General features: G+C 46.1%; 1 protein-coding gene across 6 annotated transcripts in view; it reads left to right on the top strand.

Moving 5' to 3' along the window:
- The first annotated feature begins 635 nt into the window (after positions 1 to 635).
- LOC308473210 (calpain-14-like) overlaps positions 636 to 22,936 on the top strand; it is a 53,051-nt gene continuing 30,750 nt past the window's right edge. For 3 of the 6 annotated variants that reach the window (XR_013983972.1, XR_013983973.1, XM_080998521.1), the window contains exons 1-5: positions 18,220 to 19,186; positions 19,754 to 19,823; positions 20,639 to 20,760; positions 21,312 to 21,448; positions 22,230 to 22,437. Coding sequence is in view for 4 of the 6 variants with exons in the window: in XM_080998521.1 (XP_080854647.1) it covers positions 18,941 to 19,186; positions 19,754 to 19,823; positions 20,639 to 20,760; positions 21,312 to 21,448; positions 22,230 to 22,437 (783 nt within the window). In the remaining 2 variants the exon portion in view is untranslated. Of the gene's footprint in view, positions 827 to 18,219; positions 19,187 to 19,753; positions 19,824 to 20,638; positions 20,761 to 21,311; positions 21,449 to 22,229; positions 22,438 to 22,936 lie in introns of those variants that run through there. The other 3 variants (XM_080998520.1, XM_080998519.1, XM_080998518.1) reach the window with 2 other exon arrangements.

Genomic DNA, 22,936 nt, shown 5'->3' with positions numbered 1-22,936 from the left:
AAAATTCTACACAGCATGGAGAGAGTGGATAGAGAAAAGTCCCCCCCCCCCCCACAACTCGCGAACATCCACTGTAGCTGAATGTTGGAAGATTCAGGATAGATAAAGTAATAACAATTTCTTTACACAGTGCAGGATGCTTCAAAGGAGAACTGGGCAGATTCATGGAGGATTATCCTATCAATGCCTAGCCATGATGGAGACTTTGCTTGGCCTCCATGGTTGGAAGTTGTATATTTCTGAATACCACGTTCATATTTTTATGTACAGGGTCTTGGCCTCAGCTGATGCGCAGATACGTGGCAACTGTCACAACCTAGCTGACTTCCTCGCATGAAAACCAAACTCTAGTTTTTTGTGTACTAGTCCCAAGTTAAATAAGCCCATCCATCATGCTGTGGCAGGAGGCGTTTCTGTCCACAGAGTCACCTGTTTACACTTTAAGGTTTGGAGAGAAAAACAAGCCATAAACAGAGAAGGAAGTGCTCTTTCTTTTGGGCAACAGCTGTGTCATTTTCTGTCAAGCTGCCAGGTCCTTCCAGGTAAGTCATGTGATTGACGTCGAAAATGCCTACTGTTGCAACACTTTCAGCAAACCCATTCCGTTAACATTTACCTTCCTTGAACTTTTGCTTGGTAGGTGGAGATTACCTGTTAGATTTGCATAAGCAGGATGTACGTACACATAAATGTTTAGATGAGAGAAATCGTCGGAGCTTTACTGCCAGTTAGGGCGAAAGATAAGGTGCTACTTGAGACTGAGACTGCTACTCTGCTAGGATTTATTACTAATCTCTTGTGAACAGAAGAAAATACTTGGAATGAGGTAAGATGTTTCAATGTTCTTTTGTGCTACAGAAACCAGAAGTCTAGAAATTGGAGCTGCGTTGCTTTTGATAGTTTAGATTTAAAGATGCCTAGGGCCCAATCCACAGCCCAGTGGAACTGAAATGGTTAAATTTAAACAGATTACTGTCCAATTGAAGTTGCCCATCAGCTTAATCCAGAAACCTATTTGATCACCAGGTATACATTTCCATCCTATTATCATTATTGGCATCTTAAATGCCAATTATATTTTATTACATACAGTCTGGTGGCTGGCTTCCTGGGCTTTTATACTAAACAAAGTGATGGAAAAACTTGCTGGGATCCCCAATCTCTTTAAAATTTGGCAAATCAATGAGATGTGTGTTTCTGTTGAGAGATGGTCAGGACGAAACACTGGAGGAAGTGGATTTAACACTTTCCCCTGCAGCTATTTGGAAAAACTATATATCCACGTAAGCTCCCCTAATGGAACAAATACCTTGCGGGAAAGTAAGTATTATGGGGGAAGACTGGGCATGGATTTCCTTTGTCTCAAAATTTGGCCCCTAGCTTGGGTATGAAGGATGTAAGCACCTTCCAACCTGTGTTTAGATCTCATTTGATTGACAGATCTTGTATATCCTTGTATATTTCCCTAATTTGTTTTAATGACAGATATGCCGCATACTTTCTTCATTTGATTATCTAGTTTAATTTGGTTTGCAGCGTTCTCCCTGGTATTCTGACCATAGCTGTCAACTTTTCCCTTTTCTTGCGAGGAATCCTATTCGGAATAAGGGAATTTCCCTTAAAAAAAGGGAAACGTTGACAGCTATGATTCTGACCCTTCTTGATTTTGTAACTGTGCTGGATCATGTCATTTGTTTTCACACGTGACTGTTGTATATTTTACACCCGCCCCCCCGCCCCCCAAACCCACTACTCAACATAGTGTTTTTTTAACAGTGCAGTCTTAGTGAACAGAATAACAAAATGTTTGAAATGGCCGGATTAATGTTAGGGGGTTTCTTTCAGAAATTATTTTGTATGTAGAATATCCAAGAAATGAAACAAAATGACACTGACATGTAAAGCTTCTACTTTCAGTTCTTGCATTATTTCAGTAGCTGTTACATTTGTGTTTCACTGGCAGTTTCCTATTGGGGAGGGGTAGGTCTGAGTGTAAAGAAAAGTTGTTATAAGGACAAAGTAAGTGAAGTGAGTGGAAAAGAGAGGACATATTTACCACCTCAGAAATTAGATAGGAGAATGTCTTTAACTGCACAGTGCAGTGGTATCTTGAGTTAAAGCTTAATTCATTCTGGAGGTCCATTTTGAACCTGAAACTGTTCTTAACCTGAGGTACCACTTTAGCTAATGGGGCCTCCTGCTGCCACCACACCACCGCCTCACGATTTCTGTTATCATCCTGAGGTAAAATTCTTAACCTGAGGTACTATTTCTGCGTTAGCGGAGTCTGTAACCTGAAGCGTCTGTAACCCGAGGTACCACTGTAACTACTTTAAAAATGTTTTTAATAGTAGCTACTTTTATATGTTTTTAATTGCAATTAGTTTTAGAATATTTTAACTGTTTTAGAATGCTTTTGATGTCTTTGTTTTTAAATTGTGCATGTGTTTGCTGCACTGGGCTCCTTGGGGAGGAAGGGTGTGGTATTAATAATAATAGTAATAATAATAATTAATCTGTCATAATATGGAATTCCAAGGCCTGGGGGCATTTATTTATTTATTTACTTACTTACTTACTTAAGCAATTTATATACCTCTTAGCCACAATAGTCTCAAAGCAGTTTAGAAGGATACGATACAGATTGTTTTTGCTTTCTTTGTGTTTAAATTGTGCATTTGTTTGCCACCCTGGGCTTCTTGTAAAGGAAAGATGGGGTTTAAGTTCAATTATAAATAAATGAATAAATAACCTGTTACAATAGCCTATATGGGATCTGAAGGCCTGGAGACATTTGTTTGTTTGTTTGTTTACTTAAACAATTTACATTGCTATCTACAATAGTCTCCAAGCAGTTCAGAAGGACGCAACACAAAAAGTAAAAACCCTTGGATGGTTCAAATAGAGACTTAATATGGTTTTTTTTAATGATATGAACAGTTTTAGTATCATCATTTATTCAATTTATTTTAAGCTTCCTGCTGCAAACGGAATCTTACGTAAACAAACAGATCATGACAAAATATCAAACAGATACAAATACTCTAAGGGCTGACATTTAAGGCAGCATACTTTACAGAAATACAAGATATTATTTTCTTGAACATTATAAAAGAAAATATTTGTGAAAGATAGTTCTTGGAGCACCCCACAATTGCCTAACCTTGACTCCCATAGGTTCAGGTCAGGGGTCACAAGCGAGAGACTTCAGCCAGGTGATAACAGGCAAACCAGCGGCCTGTAGGCCTGATCTTTATTGTTGCAACAAGACTTTCCACTACCACAAAGACGAAGCAGCCAGAAGCCCTGATCAATCGTTACATCAGGTTTTTAAAAGTTTCCCAAATCTTCCCATAATGCATTTCCAGAAGCATCTTCAAGATATCATAGATATGTCACAGAACAGGTGTGGTCTCAGGTAGAACCTGAGATCCAGGCATGCCCCTGTCAATCAAATACAGCAGGGGTCGGCAAGGTTTACCTTGCCTGGGCCGGTTCACTCCAGTGGAGATCCTTCCGTGGGCCGTATTGCGTGCACCTGCCCACACGCGCACCTGCGATTTCCGGCATCTGCACAGACACGATTTTTGGCGTCTGTGCATGCACAAACGCAATTTCCGGCACCGTGGAAGAGAGTCCTCACGCTACACTGCGCTGGTTTAGCGCAGCAGGCGGGGATTTGCTGAGTGGGTGGCTTGGTTTGGGAACGGCTCATGGGCCAGTTAAACGAACCCTGTGGGCCACTTGTGGCCCGTGGGCCTGAGGTTGCCTACCCCTGAAATACAGTCTTTCACATTTACTCCATCACAGTACAAAGGAAAGTATTTACAGTTGCTTGGTCCCTGAGTCAAGTCAAATGCACCCCTTTGTCTTGTCTGGTCTTCATCCCACTATGAGATGGGTATGCATTGTGACTGAGATGGTAATCTGTCTGACACTCTTGGGGCAGGATCAGGGCCACATTTAGGTTTGATGAGGCCCTCAGCTACTGAAGGTAATGGGGCCCTTTACCGTATTTTTCACTCTATAACACACACCTGACCATAACACGCACATCGTTTTTAGAGGAGGAAAACAAGGGGAAAAACTTTCTGAATGAAACAGTGGATGTATCATTTTTGTGCTTCATGCTGTGGCCACAGACATGTGATCTGATGGTGAATTTGGGGTGACCCAATGAAAAAATCCTGAGAATCCCTATGGATCCATGCTTTGTAACCTCGTTTTTGCACCATTGCAGCCCCAGGCAACAGTGGGTGCGTGATTTTTGGGGGCAGGCTGTAGCCATGGACATGCTATGTGCTCTGATGGTGAATTTGGGCTGACCCAATGCAAAGATCCTGAGGATCCATGTGGACCCATGCTTTTAACCACGTTTTAGCACCATTGCAGCCCCAGGCAACAGTGGGTGCGTGATTTTTTGGGGGCAGGCTGTAGCCATGGACATGCTATGTGATCTGATGGTGAATTTGGGGTGACCCAATGCAAAGATCCTGAGGATCCATGTGGATCCATGCTTTGTAACCACGTTTTTGCACCATTGCAGCCCCAGGCAACAGTGGGTGCGTGATTTTTTTGGTGCAGGCTGTAGCTATGGACATGCTATGTAATCTGATGGTGAATTTGCAGTGACCCAATGCAAAGATCCTGAGGATCCATGTGGATCCATGCTTTTTATCCACATTTTTGCACCACTGCAGCCCCAGGCAACAGTGGGTGCGTGATTTGGGGGGGGGGCAGGCTGTAGCCATGGACATGCTATGTGCTCTGATGGTGAATTTGGGCTGACCCAATGCAAAGATCCTGAGGATCCATGTGGATCCATGCTTTGTAACCACATTTTAAGTGGGGAGGGAAGGAAAAACACAGAAGGGACAAGGAGCACGAGAGGGGTGTGCAGAGAAGCAGCTGGCTAAGAATGCAGGAGAGGGGTATAACGGGAGGAAGGAAAGGAAGGCAAAAGTTTCCCCCCACCCACCCACCCACCCACCCAAGCCAGACAGCTCTCTCTCTCTCTCTCTCTCTCTCTCTCTCTCTCTCTCTCTCTCCCCCCCCTCCTGCATGTTTTCCGGCTGGAGCACGGAGAGGAATTAGAAGGAAGGACGCTCTGCTTTCCCCTCTTCTTGCCTGGAGGGGAGGGGCTTTCCCTGCTCTTTGTTCCGTTTGAGCAAACACAGCAACAAAACAGAGGAGGGTAGGCAGTAAGACCCTGAGGCAGAATGCAGGAAAGCAGCCGCTTCCTCTTTTCAGGTTTCCCTTCTCCGAGACGCGCGATTTGATTTTTGCCTCCACTCGCGCCAGTCGGCTCCAGGGACCACACATTCGCTCAATAACACGCACAGACATTTCCCCTTCTTTTTTAGGAGAAAAAATCTGCGTGTTATAGAGAGAAAAATACGGTATATGTCCAACAAATTCTCGCTGTTTTTTGCGTTGAATATATGCTACACAGTTAAGTACCTTGGGTTAAGTACTTAATTCGTTCCGGAGGTCCGTTCTTAACCTGAAACTGTTCTTAACCTGAAACACCACTTCAGCTAATGGGGCCTCCTGCTGCTGCTGCGCCGCCGGAGCACAATCTCTGTTCTCATCCTGAATCAAAGTTCTAAACCCGAAGCACTATTTCTGGGTTAGCAGAGTCTGTAACCTGAAGCGTATGTAACCCGAGGTACCACTGTATGGTAATTTATGGAACTAATAGGTATCTAAATCCATTTGCATATGTTGCCACGTAATTAGTCCATGTAGCATGTAGGCACCCTATATATAGAAATGAGCAAACCAGTGATATTTTAGGGAGCAGGCTAGCAGGCGGGGCCCATTACTTACATCATAGGAGCCTACACAACACAAACCACTTTCTGTATGTAGGTTTTATTTTATTTGTTTTTTATCTTATATTTTGCAAATGTACATCCAGTTTTTCCCCCTTTATTTTTAGGGGGCTCCGAAGAGAGTGGGGCCCTAAGCTATAGCTTGTTTAGCTTATACGTATATCCTGCTGCAGGATATCACCTGTTATGACTTCTTGGTGAGCCCCTGGGACATGACTGTACATCTCAGGGATTATGGTGGGTTCACTCACCCCTCGCCTTATACCTCACTTCCCTGGGCCCTAAATGCCATTGGAACTGAGAAGATTGATATGAGTGATTTCTTAAGAATTTCTAAATTTTCCTATTGAACCAGTACGTAGATAGATTTATCAGCTACATTTGGTATTGACACTTTCCCTGCTTTCCTCTGTTGGAGACCTGGGGCTCAGCTGGGACTCTGGACTCCTTCAAACTGGGCTGAGTTTACCTTGCAGATGCAGTGCTTTTGCAGATATATTGCTGTTCATTTTCTTACCATTAGGGGCTGCCGTCAGGGTTCTGGAGTTTCTGATTAGTCAGGCCCTTTGTAAATGGAGTTTTGAACCTAAATGAATGAGGTTTTGGTAATGTGCAGCAAAGACCCCTTATCCTTGCCTCGTGGTGAGGCAAGGCTTGGGGGGGGGGGTAGGGCAGTCTCTCAGCCTCTCTCATCCAATTTCCCTGTAACATATTACAAATGAAAACCAAATGCAAAAAAAAATTTAAAAATCCAACATTATTAATGACTCAGAAAAAGGAAGAAAGAAACAGACGTTGCACCCACATTCCTCTCGACAAAAAGTTCTTTTCTTGTTATGAGCCATTTTCATTTTGACCGAAAGCTGGTGTAGAAATATTTTAAAAATGCATTTATTCGACAACACCATAAATCTGGCTGCTCTATCAAACAAAAGCAAGTCCAAGAGAAAGCTTTATCCTGAGGCCTAGGGGTGCAAGAGGCAACTGAGTATTCTAATAATGTTATTTTTTGTTTGTAGCGTATTCCCTTAACACCCAGACCTGGCTATTGTCAAGAGACAAGAATGCTGGGTGAAATGGCGCTACTTGCCTGACCATTTAAGGTTATCCTGCCTTTTGGTTTCTGGCTTCCGGGGAAGCTGCTATTGTGCCACAACAATAAATTTAGCTCATTGACAACAGCAATAAATCTGTCCCGAATTGTTTGACTTGCTTAATCAGTAGCCCAGTTTCATGAAGCTACGGTGCTGTCACACAGTGTTGTATATTTGATGCAGAGTTGCCTCCCAAATAGTCAGTATTTCATTATATCCTGTGAGGCATTTTTACAGTCTGACGTCTAACTTGTTTTCATTCTATGTCACAATAAATCATGGCTCCTTAGGATTCTCTCATCTGCCACCCTTCTCAACCCTCCCGCTACATGGATATTTGCCCAACAGAGACATACAGTACAGCTAACATACAGTTAAAACTCTCTGTTCTCAAAAACAAAGAAAGATTGTTTGTCACAATAATTTATTTATTTTTAAAGGAACAAGTCTTTTTATTATTTGTATTTTGTCATGTGCAAGTAACACGAAATGTTCTCATCTCACTTATCTACCTGGCTGGCTTTTATTTATTTCATTAATAATAATAATAATAATAATAATAATAATAATAATAATAATACTGTTATTATTTATATGCCGCCCATCTGACTGGGTTGCCCTAGCCACTCTGGGAGGCTCCCACCAAAATATTAAAAACACAAAAAGCATCAACATCAATTTATACATTGTTTTTAAGATATGTCCAAGGCATTTGGATTTTAAAGCTAGAAGATAAAAATCAAATCAAATCCAGAAAATAGATTTTTAGCTGTTACAGGCAGCCCTGTATTGGGACGTGTCAGGGAACTGCCATCGGAAGGAAGGGAAGTGAAAGGGCTCACACAGGTTGGGAGAGACTCAGCAGCTGAAGAGGGAACCAGTAGGGGGAGAGGAGCTGGGCTGAGGGAAAGGGAGCTGGAGGGATGGCTCAGAGACACTTCCAGCGAAAACAGTGGGGAGGTTTCAGGACCTCCTGTAGGGACACCCACTCCTCGCCGGAAACTGTCACGCAGAGAGTCCAGAAGACGTGTTTCCGTTAAGGAGCTTTTATGTTGGAAGCGATTCCGAAAGCAACCACTGTCGGAATCTGCCAGCGACTGACGGAGCCATGTTTAAGGGGCTCCGTTACAGACAGAGGTTTGCAAACTTGACCAAACTCTGAGGGACTAGGATTTTACACACAAGCAGCTCATCGTCCCATCACAGCATTCCGACAGTCTTCGTGAGCAGCTTGTGCAGGAGAAGGCATCATGAGCAACCCAGCCGGAACCGGAGAAGCAGGAGCTGGAGCGGGTCCAAGCCTGGAAGAAAGGTACCGGGTGTTGGAGGTCCAGCTAGCGCTGCAGACGGCGAGGCTTGAGGAGAGGAGGGCTCAGGATGCAGACAAAAAGGGGAAAGACACCCAGCTCGTCAGAAAGGTACCAGGATTGGTGCAGAAGTTTGGGGGGGAGCCCAAAGACTATCATGGCTTTCGGACAGAGATGCAATATGCCCTCAATCTGCAGTTTGATGAATTCCCTGACGAGGAATCACGAGTGGCTTTCGTGATTGGGCATCTTGAAAAGGGGGCGAGAGACTGGGTTAGACCCCTGATGGCAGCGAATAGTGACGTCCTAAAGGACACGAGGAAGTTCTTTCGCGCCATGGATCTGATGTTTTCCAGCGATATTGAACAGGGAGTGGTCCGCAGACAGTTAATGGCTTGCAAACAGGGGAGCCGATCTGTCCGTGAGTACTGGACTGAGTTCACCATGTTGATCCATAAATTGGGGTGGGATCTATCGGCGGAACCCATTCAAATGCTCTTTGAAGAAGGGCTTTCTTCGGCTGTGAAAGACGAACTTTCCCGGGCGCCCAGGGCGGAGTCTATGGACCAGCTGACCAAATCAGCGCTGACCATAGGAGCGCGCCAGGAGGCGAGAGCATTGGAGAGGCGGGAAGGGAAGGGGGAACGTTGGAAGGAGTTCCGCATTCCAGACATTCCAGAGCCAACTTTCCCGCCGGCAGAGCCGATGGAAATCGGAACAGCGCGCGCGCGCGCAGTTTCAAAGCCCAGTGAGGGGGGAAAGAAGGAGGGAAAAGGCGCCCGGAAATGCTATCTCTGCCAACAGCCAGGTCACTTTGCCAGAGTCTGCCCCCAGAGGAAGGAATGGCAAGGGATGGTAGGAGCTGTGGAGGGAAGAGAGGAAGAAATACCGAAGCAAGTAAAAGCCAACGCCTGGCTGCCACCGTCGGGGCACAGCAGCCAGGCCAAAGAGCAGTGAAAGTGCCCACGCCAGAACCTCCTAAACCCGCCCTAGTGATAGAAGTGGCGCTAGAGCTGCCAAACGGACACCCTCTAAAGATAAAGGCGCTGTTGGACTCAGGCAGCTCCTGCAATTTCATGAGCAAAGAGTTTGCAGCTGAACACCAGATACAGACGATCCCTTTAAGCAACCCCCTGCAGGTGACCACGATCGATGGCAGGGAGCTGTTGGGAGGAGAAGTCACCTTGCAGACCGTCCCAATGATAATGAAGGTGGCAAGGCACACCGAACTGATAGCGTTTAATGTGGCCACCTTGGGAGGAGCTCCCATTATATTGGGGATGAGCTGGCTAGCGTTACATGATCCGCTGGTGGGCTGGCATCAGAGAGTGGTTTCTTTTGGTTCAGCACATTGCTTAGAACACTGCAAAGAGGGAAAGGGTTTGGCAGGGGCCCAAGCCACCCTAGCAGGGACTGAAGTAACGGAGAACGTGAAGGTACCACGACAATACGCAGATCTCCGCGACGTCTTCAGCGAAAGGGAAGCTGACCAACTACCCCCGCATAGACCCTTTGACTGTCAAATCAATTTACTCCCTGGGGCACAGCTCCCTGTAGGCAAGCTGTACGCCATGTCAGACAGAGAGATGCAGGAGCTAAGAGAGTTCATTGACAAGAACCTGAAGAGAGGGTTCATCAGAGAGTCCAGGGCGGTGGGGGGCAGCCCAGTGTTTTTTGTGGATAAAAAAAACACGAACAAGCCGAGGCTTGTGTGTGACTTCAGGGCCTTAAATGCAGTGTCAGAACCAGTGGCTTTCCCTATGCCCAGGATTGACGACATTTTGACAAGGGTCAGGAAGGGAAAGATTTTTACTAAACTGGACCTAAGGGGGGCGTACAACCTGATACGAATAAGGAAGGGGGGTGAATGGAAAACCACCATGTTCACCCCTTTGGGGGCATTTGAATATTTAGTTATGCCCTTCGGCCTACAAGGAGGCTCCGCGTGCTTTCAATCGTTTATGAACCACGTCCTGGGGCCTTTGCTTTACAAGAATTGTGTGGCCTTCTTAGACGACGTGTTGGTGTATTCTGAGAATGAGGAGCAGCATGTGAGAGACGTCAGAGAAGTGTTGAGCAGGCTGCAAGCCAACCAGCTGTGGGTGAAACTGGAGAAGTGTCAGTTTCATACCAAGGAGGTGGAATTCCTGGGGTATCGCCTGTCAGACAAGGGATTGGCCATGGATCCCGGCAAGGTCCAGGCGGTGCTGGAATGGAAAACACCCAAAACAAGGAAGGATGTGCAGAGGTTCCTAGGATTTGGGAACTTCTATCGTAAGTTCATCCGAAACTTTGCCCACCTGACGGTGCCCATTACGGACTGTCTCAGCAGTAAGAAGAAGTTCGTTTGGACTGAGGAGGCGGAGCGAGCATTTGAGGAACTAAAAAGGGCCTTCGCCTCGGAACAACAACTCCTGCATGTGGATTTACAAAAACCGATGAGAGTGGAAACTGACGCATCAGACAGAGCTATTGGGGCGGTGCTTCTGCAGCCAGGGAAGGAGGAGTCAGAGTGGAGACCGTGTGCCTTTTTTTCGCGAAAGCTGAACAAATCCGAGAGGAACTACACGGTGTATGACCGAGAACTACTAGCCATTCATGAGGCGTTCCGGAGATGGAGGCACCTGCTAATTGGCGCACAACATAAGGTGCAAGTGTGCACTGACCACAAGAACCTAGAGTATTGGAGGACGGCACGAGTGCTCAACCAACGGCAAGTGAGATGGGCCCAGGAGTTCTCCAAATTTAACTTTGAGATTTGTTACGTGCCAGGCCCAGAGAACATTAGGGCGGACGCTCTCTCACGCAAACCTGAATATTTGGAGGGGGAGGGAGCACCCGAAGAGAGACATGTCATTCCAGAGGACCGCTGGGTGTGTGGGGCGGCATTGGTGGGACAAAGAGAACTGGTAGAGGAAACAGAGAATGATGAATACGCCCAGAATAAGCTCAGAGGTCTTAGGGGTGAGGGAGAGGAACCAGGGGGTTTCGAGGAAAGAAATGGAGCTTTGTATTACAAAGGGGCACTGTATATCCCTGAAGGAGACTTAAGGGGGAGGGTACTCAAGCAGTTGCACGACAGCCCCACGGCGGGGCATTTTGGACAACACAAAACCATGTGGTTGGTCACCAGGGAATTTTGGTGGCCTAAGGTGAGGGAAGATGTACGGGAGTATGTAAGAGGGTGTGAGCAATGCCAGCGAGCCAAAGGGGAGAGGCGGGCACCGGCGGGGCTATTAGAACCCTTACCAACCCCAGAACGACCTTGGGAGGCAGTGTCGATAGATTTTATGACTGATCTGCCGAAGTCCAAGGGGAAAACAGCCATCATGGTGGTGGTAGACCTACTAACAAAGATGTGCCACTTTGTAGCCTGCTCGCATGCAGTCACGGCGGAAGAGACAGCGAAGTTATTTGTAGAACACATTTTTAGGTTGCACGGGGTGCCATTGAGGGTGGTCTCAGACCGAGGAAAACAATTTACTTCCAGGTTCTGGAGGAAGCTCATGAGCTTACTGCAGGTGGAGGTCAACTTTTCGACTGCCCGGCACCCTGAAACCAACGGGCAGGCGGAAAGAGCAAACGGGGTCCTCCAGCAATACCTGAGGTGTTATGTCAATGACAGAGAGAATGACTGGGTAGAAAAGTTGGCGCTGGCGGAATTTGCCTACAACAATGCCGAGAATGTGTCCACAGGGATGAGCCCCTTCTTGGCTAATTATGGGTGTCATCCCAGGGCTTTCCCAGGGGGAGAAGGGGAGAGATGGGGTGTCCCGGCAGCCGAGCATTTTGTAGAAGAAATGGAAGCAATCCATCGTCAGCTCCAACTCAACTTAGAAAGGGCGAAGGAAGAATACAAGAGGCAGGCAGACAAGAACCGAAGGGAAGGTGAAACCATAAGGGTGGGAGATAGGGTGTGGCTGTCAACCCAAGGGTTGCCGTTCAAAGGAGGTTGTAAGAAATTAAGACCCAGGAGATTGGGTCCCTTTGAGGTCATTCAACAGGTCAACCCAGTGGCTTTCAGGCTCCGGTTACCCAACCACATGAAACTGCACCCAGTATTTCACAGGTCGTTACTGTCACCGTATGAGGGGGGACGAGAAGGGATGGCCACTCGGGGACCGGTCATAGAAGAAAGGGAATGCAGCAGCCATGTGGCAGAAATCCTCGACGCCAGATGGAAGGGGGATCAGGTGGAGTATTTGGTAGCGTGGGAAGGAGAACCGGAGTCAGAAAACACTTGGGTAATGGCAGAAGATATCAATGACGAGGTATTGATAGAAACGTTCCATCAAAGGTTCCCAAGGAAACCTCAGCCTGTGGAGAGGTTCCGGAGGGAATACTTTGGGACCACCGATGAGGAGGAGGAGTTGGAAGGATTCTCGGAATCGGAAGGGGAAGGGGAGATGGACTCTGAGGAGGAGGAGTACTTCGAGACCAGGAACCGCAACAGGTGGAGAGAAGTGTTCGGGACATCGGAAGATGAAGGAAGTTCATTCCGGGGTTTTGCCTCCTCACCGCCCGTAGAGGAGGGGGCGAGAGGGGATGAAGGGGGCCCTGGAGGGGAGGTGGATGTCAGGGAACTGCCATCGGAAGGAAGGGAAGTGAAAGGGCTCACACAGGTTGGGAGAGACTCAGCAGCTGAAGAGGGAACCAGTAGGGGGAGAGGAGCTGGGCTGAGGGAAAGGGAGCTGGAGGGATGGCTCAGAGACACTTCCAGCGAAAACAGTGGGGAGGTTTCAGGACCTCCTGTAGGGACACCCACTCCTCGCCGGAAACTGTCACGCAGAGAGTCCAGAAGACGTGTTTCCGTTAAGGAGCTTTTATGTTGGAAGCGATTCCGAAAGCAACCACTGTCGGAATCTGCCAGCGACTGACGGAGCCATGTTTAAGGGGCTCCGTTACAGACAGAGGTTTGCAAACTTGACCAAACTCTGAGGGACTAGGATTTTACACACAAGCAGCTCATCGTCCCATCACAGGACGTTTTTAATGTTTGATATTTTATTCAATGTATGATGTATGATATTTCTGTGTATTGGAAGCTGCCCAGAGTGGCTGGGGCAACCCAGTCAGATGGGTGAGGTTTAAATAAAAAATATTAGAGGGATGGGAAACCTGTGACCCTCCAACTCCCATCAGTCCCAGCCAGCATGGCCAGTGATCAAAGATGATGGGAGTTGTAATCCATCAATATCTGAAGGACCACGTCCCTGGGTTAAATAGTGTAATCCTATGCATATCTACGCAGAAGCAAGAGCTACTGAATTCAGTGGGACTTACTCCTAGTTAAGCAGGTGCATGATCACAGCCAAAGTCTGAAAGTCTCCCTGGAAGAAGAACTAGGACAAAGAACATTGCTTGGCATTATTTGGATGCAGTGAAATAATAATAATAATAATAATAATATTTATTTGTCTCCCATCTGACTGGGTTGCCCCTGCTACTCTGGGTGACTTCCAGCAGCACAGCAAAACATCCAATATTAAAAATATCTATAGTTTTAAATGAACATCTATAGTTAGTTTCATTCTGGGCCTACAGATATGGGTTCATTAGAATGGACCAGTTTTTGTTCCCACATACAACTTGGCTTGTTTGATTAGAGATTGGCTTTGTCCCTCATTCCACATTTCAACTAGGAAATATGTGGGAACTAGGAAACCGTTTTCTGGGTTAGTGGCACAAGATATGATGGCATAGTTGCTGTCACTTACCGGGCTGGGCTTGGCCAGCTTCCTTGAATCATCCTCACTGACTCCTCTGTGGTTTACATTCAGTGCAGCACATTCGCAGTGTGGCACAGATGTGGCTTCCCTGAAGTTGCTCCAGTGACATTTGAATAACAGATTGCTTTTAGAATCCTATGAGCCATAATTGAATAATAATAATAATAATAATAATAATAATAATAAGGCTCAGCACTAGGTTTTGGGAAACCCTTTGTCATGTTATTGGATTGTCTTCTGCTAAAGCGGACATGGAGAACCCCAGAGTTCTTCACAGGCCACATCCCTCCTCATCGGCTCCGCTTCAAATCCTTGGCCGAAATGCATCCTCGAACTCTGGTGACTCTCGCTTGTCTGAATGGATGAGAGAGGGAGCTGTGCGAGTGTGTAGACATTTTGCAAAGGTAAAACATTATATTCATAACTTCAACCCTTTTTGCCTCTGGCCCCATCTACCACTGTCATGTGATCTCCAGAAGGCCCTTGGTGGCTCATACCCAACACATGTAGGCAGAGGTTCTTACGTCGAAGTAAAAAAGGGATCTTTATTCAGAGGGTAACAGTGGACAGGTTGGGCAGTGGACTCAAGAGTCACAATTCAGGAGCTCAGGGATCAGGCAAGATGTTTAGGACTGGACAGAAGCCACTAAGGTTCCTCAATAATTTTCACACCCTGCCCACCAAGCATTTAAAAAATGAGGCATAAGGTACTTAACTGGTGAGATTCACTTGCTTTGCGAGAATGTTGGGATTTCAGGGCAGGTAGATTCAAAGGTGTAACAAGGTCAGGTGGTATCTGGTGTGAATTTTTTTTGTCACCCCTCCCCCACATTGCAATTTTTGGGAACGTTGCCCAGAGTTTTTAAGGGAGGGTACCTAGCATCCCCGGCGGGCAGATTTTCGCGATTGGTGCAGTCGTCGTCATGACACCCGGGGCGGACCGCACCCCCCTTGTGATGCCCCTGGGTGGATCTGCTCCCACCTATGGAGAGCAATGTCTAGTTCTAGGAAACAAATTTGCCCCTCTCCTGAGACCAGGCCCCCCAACTGTCTCAATTTGATCAGGACGTCCCACAATTACCGAAGCCATCCCGGCTCCTGATTGGATCTCAGAATGTCCCACTTTTGGGTCTGCCGCGAGTCAGCTGATTGGCTGCCGTGAGAGCTCAGGACCAAAAAAGAAGCAACCCAATTATGACCAGCAGGATGTTGGAGGGTATGTGAGACTCTGTTAGAAGGTGGTGATGGGGGTGATGGCATCCCTGCTCCCCGTTCTGAAGTGCCTGAAGTCGAGGCACACTGCAGAGAGCCTCCCTCCTCTCACCCCAGTTCCCACTGATATTTGGCATCAATGTGAAAGAGATGTGCATGTGTCCAGATGTACATGCCTGTTCAGATGTATGTGGCCCCTTTACCTTGATGCCCAATATTTAGACAACAGGGGGAAATGTAGGGGCATGTGGTCCTGTTTCCTGCGCCCATGTTCATGAATTCAAACAGTCTGCATCTGTATTGGAATTGTTTTGGGATGGTTTAATTGCTTCACTGCTTGTGTGTTTGCCACCTTGGTCTCCTTTGGGAGAAAGGGTGCGATATAAAATTTAATAGTAAGAATAGTGAGATACACTGCCCTCTGGAAGTTATTTTAAGTTGCCCATAGAATGTGAACCAACACAGGACTTTAACCCAGCCAGTGTGGTGTAGTGGTTAAGAGCGGTGGACTTGTAATCTGGTGAACCGGGTTCGCTTCCCTGCTCCTCCACATGCAGCTGCTGGATGACCTTGGGCTAGTCACACCTCTCTGAAGTCTCTCAGCCCCACTCACCTCACAGAGTGTTTGTTGTGGGGGAGGAAGGGAAAGGAGATTGTTAGCTGCTTTGAGACTCCTTCGGGTAGTGATAAAGCGGGATATCAAATCCAAACTCCTTCTTCCTTCTCTGGTCCAAGGCCAATATCTTTTCTACATACCTCCTAAGTATTAAAAGGGTGATATTTACTATTAGTCATAACCCTCTGTACATAATTACAGTGCACAATAACTATCATGTATGTGACAGTTTTACAGATGCGCAAAGGGACACACTGTGATGATTATGATCAAGTCCAAACAAGAAGCACTTCTTTTTAATGAGGACTGGGTTCTTTCCAAGTGTTGTAAAATGATATACTCACCCATTAAATTTATTAGAAACATCCATTAAAAAAATGGTTTTAGTCTTGATAATTTCTGGCAAAAGCCAGACTCTTCAGGTCAAAAATGAAATGGCACATAACATGACCCCTACATGTACAGCTGCTGTTAGTAATGCAAAAATCTATTTATAATGCATTTGGCTAGGGGAAAAATAATAACAATAATAATGTAGATTTCTTACCTACCCTTCACTACTGTGGTCCCAGGCCGGGTTACAACAATTAAAATCCTTGGGGTTACAACAGGATTCATAGAATCATAGAGTTGGAAGTGACCATGAGAGTCATCTAGTCCAATCTTTTTGCTCAACATGGGGCTCAAACCCACAACCCTAAGATTCTGAGTCTCGTGCTCTACCAGCTGAGCTATCCCAGGAACTGATACTTGGGATTAACATAGTCAAGAGTTTGGGGACGCCAGTGGGAGTTTGGAACTAAGTATTATAACATCCAGCAGCTAAAGTAGAACACATGCTTAATAAATAAAAGCACCGGTCTTCTTCACTTTGCTTTTCCTTAAAAAGATTCAACTTCTTGGCTATATTTTATGGAAAAGTTGAATCTTTTTAAGGATTAGCAGTCACTTTCTATTTATTTATGATTTACAGAACTGTAATTTTTGTGGGGATGTTCTTGATTTGTGTGCAAGTTTTTGCTTGTTGTACAGATGCCCTTTACTCAGTAACAGCCACACTCCCTCCCCAAACTGACCTCTATAGGCTCCTGCTAGTTTAGGGCCGTTAGCTTGTTCTGCTCACTGCAATATAGTTGTGGGGTGGGTTGGGAACTGGGCTAGTAATACCTATGTTTTAACCAAACGTGATCTCAGCAGCACCTGCCAGCCAGCAGTTTAAAAGTACTCCTTGTACAGCCTAGAATTTTCTTCAGGATATCCTTATTTTATTAATGTTCAACATCATTGGAGGTACTTATTTCCCTGGCAGGGCATGGGCGGGTAATTTATCCTTACAACAACCCAGCAGGGTAGGCGATGGTGACAGGCCCAAGATCATGCTGTGGGCTGAGTAAGAACTTGAACTGAGGTCTCCCCCCTGTCCTAGGCTGGATCTAGACACATCAAAGAAGCGTTTCGGTTAAATGTGCTGTAAACTCATACAGGGAAATCCGGTTGGGAAAGACGGGACTCCACAGTGCCATCTGGTGTCACGGTGTTATATCGCATGTAAAAAGGTAGAGAGACCCCTGACCGTTAGGTCCAGTCGTGGCCGACTCTGGGGTTGCGGCGCTCATCTCGCTTTATTGGCTGAGGGAGCCGGCCTTTGTCCGCAAACAGGTTCCAGGTCATGTGGCCAGCATAACTAAGCTGCTTCTGGCGAACCAGAGCAGCGCACAGAAACACTGTTTACCTTCCCGCTGGAGCGGTACCTATTTATCTACTTGTACTTTGATGTGCTTTCGAACTGCTCGGTTGGCAGGAGCTGGGACTGAGCAACGGGAGCTCACCCCGTCGCGGGGATTCGAACCGCCGACCTTCTGATCGGCAAGTCATATACAATGCATATAAAACACTTTTTCTTTACCAATCTAGCTGAGTCCCTAGTCCAACACTCTTAACTATTATGCTGCACTGCTTTGTTCTCTGGAAAGTAAATATACCTCTTGCTTTTTAAATTTCATACCTAGGTTGTGATGGTTGAAAAGAGACAGTTTGCAGTTCAGGCCATGATGGCTCTGCTCTGCCTCCACGGTCAGTGGCAGTAATGCTTCTGAATACCAGAAGCCAAAGGAGGGGGGTAGGATCAGGTCCTACTTGCAGGTTTCCCACAGGCATCTGGTTGGCCACTATGAGAACACGATGCTGGACTAGATGGGCCATTCAGATGTCTGATTTGTCCACAGTGACACAGTTACATCCCATGTGGATTACTGCAACGTACTCTACGTGGAACCGCTTTTGAAAAGTGCTCAGAAACTTTCACTGGCTCAAAGAGCAGCAGCCAGATTGTTGACCAGGGCTGGTTAGAGCGAGCTGGTTATAACAGTTCTGCTAGCTAGTTTCCGCCAAAGTGTTGTTTATAACCTATAAAGCGATGGCTTATGTCCAAGCGATCTGAAAACCCATATTCACTCATATGAAACTGTCTGCATTTTGAGATCTTCACGGGGGGCCCTTCTCTCAGACCCGCCACCATCACAGGGGGGGACATGGGAGAGGGCCTTCTCGGTGGCGGCTCCCACAATTTGGAACTCCCTCCCTAGAGAAGATAGACTGGTTCCCTCCTTGCTGTTGTTCTGCTGGCAGGCAAAGACTTTCTTATACCAACAGGCTTTGGAGAACTGACTGGTTTTAATGAAAGGGCTGGTGCTGTGCTATTTTTATTGTAATTATCTGTATGTTTTTTTAGCAGATGAGAGAGAGAGAGAGTGAGTTAATTCTATCAGTGTTTAATTGTTTTTTAATGGTTGCTTCCCGACCCCAGCAGTGTTTTTAGCTGTTCTTATTTTTATCTTAATATTCTTATGATTATTCCTATGAGGATAGCTTACACTGCTAAACCACTCACTGGTTCTGTATACTTATGAATTAAGTTCATCTTTCTGCAAATCCAGCTAGCTTCTAAGACGTATCATCGAAAAATAACTTAGTTTAATCATTAATGTGCTATCCTGTACATTTTTAATTCACTTGCTGACTTTTTACATTATTTCCCATAGGTGCACATTGCATTGAGGAAGACTTTCATCTTCAGGAGGAAGCTAGAACGAAATATCCCAGTCCCTGTAGGGACAAATCCTGTCAGGTTCCCCTGTCCACCTCTGCCATGGCTCTTTTCCCTGTCCTGCACTCATGGAGGAAGAAGAGTCGTCGTCAGTGGCCTACGTGCGAAATGGGAGCCGCTCAGAAGCCCAGCAGTCTTAGCCAGCAGAATTACCAAACTTTGCTGGAGGAATGCTTGAAGAAAGGATGCCTGTTTGAGGACGAGTTCTTCCCAGCCGATATTAGGTCCATTGGAAAGGGACCATTGCTCCAGAAACTACCTCAGAGGTTGCTGTGGAAAAGACCACTGGTAAGTGATGGAAATTTCCGGAAAGGGTTGGTTTGGAGAGCTGCACGCCACATTCTCAGAGGGATTGGATGGATGGCCTGTGGCTCATGGGTAGAACATATGCTTTGTGCATAGAAAGCGTGAATCAGGCTGCATTTGACAACACCTAAGACACACAGGGATGGGTAAGCAAACAGTAGCAATTTCTGCTCTTGTTTCTGTTGGAATTCTCTGACATCCCTACTTTGCACACAAAGGGAGCACTTTGTACAAAACTGCCATTAGGCCACAGGGTGTTATTCTCACAGTGGTTTCACAGGCCTTGTTTTCCATTGAATGGCATACCGCTCTTCAAAATTGGGATGCTCGGTTTTTGGTCCTGAGCTCTCATGGAAGGCAACTGACTCATGCAAGGGCACTGGACAAAAAATATGGGACATTTTGGCATCCAATCAGAAGCCAGGATGGCTTCTGTAATTCTGGGACAACCAGCTCAAATTGGGAAGGTTGAGGGGTATGGCATGAATGTATGAAACCTTCTGGCTTGGCATTTCCTTATAAGACTGCTATTTTCTTTTAACCTTTCAGGAACTGCATAGGACCCCAGTGTTTTACGCTTCGAACAAAAAAAGGCTTGATCTGTGCCAAGGAGTGATAGGTAAGGACCTTTGTCTGCGTGTCACAAGTATCTCCTGGAATCCTAAACCCTCTTACTAGGGAGTAAACCCCATTGAACACGAAAAGATCTGCTTCCAAACAAATATGCACTGGATTACTTCTCGGGTTTTCTGCTGTATTTTGTACAATATTGCCCCATTCTCAGGCAGACCTCTCCCCCAGCCCTCCTACCTGAGACACCAGATTGAACATCAGACCTTGATCCATAAGTAGCTAGACAGAACCAGCAGAGCTAATCCAACAATACAATTTCTACATTTGTTGTTTTTTGTTTATATTTTACGCATGATAGAATAAAATGAATTTAAGGGGAAAACCCTTCACTCATGCCCTGTTGGGTTCCAGGCCAAACATTTCAACACGGATATTTGCATGGATGGAAATTGTGCGGAGGCAGAATAAAATTTTAGGTACTGGCACATAATTCCAAAGTGCTCTGTTTCATGGAAGGTTTGCTCCCTAATCTAATTTTAAGTTCAATAAAGAAGTGGCAAAATCACCCTTGAATGTGAAATCAGGTCTACATAATAAGGCAGGCACCAAAACAAGCCTGTTCTAAATTATCCAGTTACATGCTAACGATATAGTTAATAAGTATTCAAACTTACATTGCTTAAGTCCTCTGAAATAGGTTTGTATTTTATTCCGGTTTTATGCTTGCTTTTAATGTTTGCATAGCTATGTAAGTTGCTTTGGGTCACTCCTTATGAAATTAAAAAAGATGAATAAATGCTAATAATGATGTTAATAATGCTGTTTACATGCAGTTATTTTATGTTGTCGTGTTTTGAATAGAGGACTGCTGGTTTCTGGCTGCCGTGGAAGCGTTATCATTTCACCCAGATATCTTGTCTCGGGTCGTGCCCATGAACCAAAGCTTTGAGAGGAAGAAGTATGCTGGGATATTCCATTTCAAGGTAAGCATCACCCTCGGCAAAGCTGATACGGCAAAGGTCTCCTAAGGTGCTTTCAGGTTTCGCTGTTTTCAAGCAGGATCCAACCCATGCTGTCCAATTCGGGTTGTGTAATCACTTTCATAGGTATTCTGAGCATTCAAAGGCAAAAACCACCTTTGTGAGATGAAGCCTTGTGTTTGAATTTGACTATCCATTGTGGCCATTCGATGAAGTTCAGTGCTCCTGTTTGAAGCCGACGCCCTTGCCGCGTTTCCAAACCCACGCCCTGGTGGCACAGCTGGGGCTTGTATGATCCAAGCTCTTCTGCTCTTGTTTTGCTCTTTTTGTCTCTGGTCTACTTCTCTCAGTCATCCATCTATCACGCTGAAGCAGTAAGTCAGAAAAATCTCCTCATGTTTTCCTAAAGCACCAGCTGATGGGTCGATGATGACTAAGTGTGAAGGCATGTCAGGGCTATAGCTGAGTCATGGCTTCAGTCCTCTCTTTAAGAATGGCCTCTTAGAAACGTGATCACCTGCTGAAGAAGATTCATGCCCTCTTTTCTTTCCCAGTTCTGGCATTTTGGCGAATGGGTTGATGTGGTAGTCGATGACCGACTGCCAGTGAACGAAGCCGGACAGCTTGTTTTTCTCAGTTCCGTTTATAAGAACCTGTACTGGGGAGCTCTTCTGGAAAAGGCTTATGCCAAGTAAGTGGGCCTTCCTGCATTCCACATTGAATCTCGCTATGAAATGGGGTCCATATACAGTGGTACCTCTGGATGCGAACGGGATCCATTCCAGAGTCCCTTTGCATCCTGAAGCGAACGCAACCTGTGCTGGTTGCGATTCACTGCTTTCACGCATGCGCGTGACATCATTTTGTGCGTCTGCACATGCGTGAGCGGCGAAACCCAGAAGTAATGCACTCCGTTATTTCTGGGTCACTGTGGAGCGTAACCTGAAAACGCTCAACCCGAAGAACATTAACCTGAGGTATGACCCTCTCTCTCTCTCTCTCTGTGTATATATGTGTGTGTGTGTGTGTGTGTGTGTGTGTGTGTGTGTATATATATATAACCTGTTCATCCTTGTCTCATCCCTTTGTAACTTGATTGTAGGGATGGGCAACCTTTTCGAACTCGAGGACTGCATTCCTCTCTAGGCAACCTCCCAAGGGCCACAGGCATAAAGGTGGGCGGGGCCAGCATGAAAAGTGGGCGGAACAAGTAATGCGAATTTTACCTTTGTACAGTAGGCTAGTTTCCACACCCACCCATCCACCCTCTCTATCTTCCATCCAGATAAGCAGCAAGCATGGTCAGAGTTCAAGGATGCATTCCATCCAGGCATAAACACTCAAGGAGGGCCGCATAGGGGGCGTGGAGGGCCATACTCGGCCCCTGGGTCTAAGGTTCCTCATCTCTGCCCTATTGCAATAATCAATAGAGTGTCATATATCTATAATGCTTGGCATATTTTTATTGACAGGCTGTGTGGCTCTTATGAAGACCTGCAGATTGGGCAAGTGTCAGAAGCTCTGGTGGACTTCACAGGTGGAGTTACTATGACGATCAAGCTGTCTGAAGCTCCGCCTGACCTCTGGGATATCATGACAAGAGCAAACTACAGCAGATCTCTGATGGGTTGCCAGACACAGCCAGCCAGGAGAGTGGCAGATAAGGTATGCAGCGTCCAGGTCAGTTTATGTGGGGAGAGGTGTTTCTGAGGTGCTGGAGCCACATAAGGCTTTTATAAATCAAAACCATTACTCTGAATTGGGCCCAGAAACTATGTGGTGGTTAATACAGTTACACCAAGATCGGTATTAAAGGTTCAGACCATCTTGCCCCAGGCAGCAACTGAGCTGCTGATATTTTCACCGGCTGCAGTTTCTGAAGTACAGTGGTACCTCAGGTTAAGTACTTAATTCGTTCCGGAGGTCCGTACTTAACCTGAAACTGTTCTTAACCTGAAGCACCACTTTAGCTAATGGGGCCTCCTGCTGCCGCCATGCCGCCGGAGCATGATTTCTGTTCTCATCCTGAAGCAAAGTTCTTAACCTGAAGCACTATTTCAGGGTTAGCGGAGTCTGTAACCTGAAGCGTATGTAACCTGAAGCGTATGTAACTCGAGGTACCACTGTATCTTCAAAGGCAGCCGCATGTATAACACATTATATTAATCCAACCTAGAGT

The sequence above is a fragment of the Podarcis pityusensis genome, assembly GCF_964106645.2.
Source record: "Podarcis pityusensis genome assembly, chromosome: 3".
NCBI classification, from domain to species: domain Eukaryota; kingdom Metazoa; phylum Chordata; class Lepidosauria; order Squamata; family Lacertidae; genus Podarcis; species Podarcis pityusensis.
This window is presented reverse-complemented; position numbering and strand designations above follow the sequence as displayed.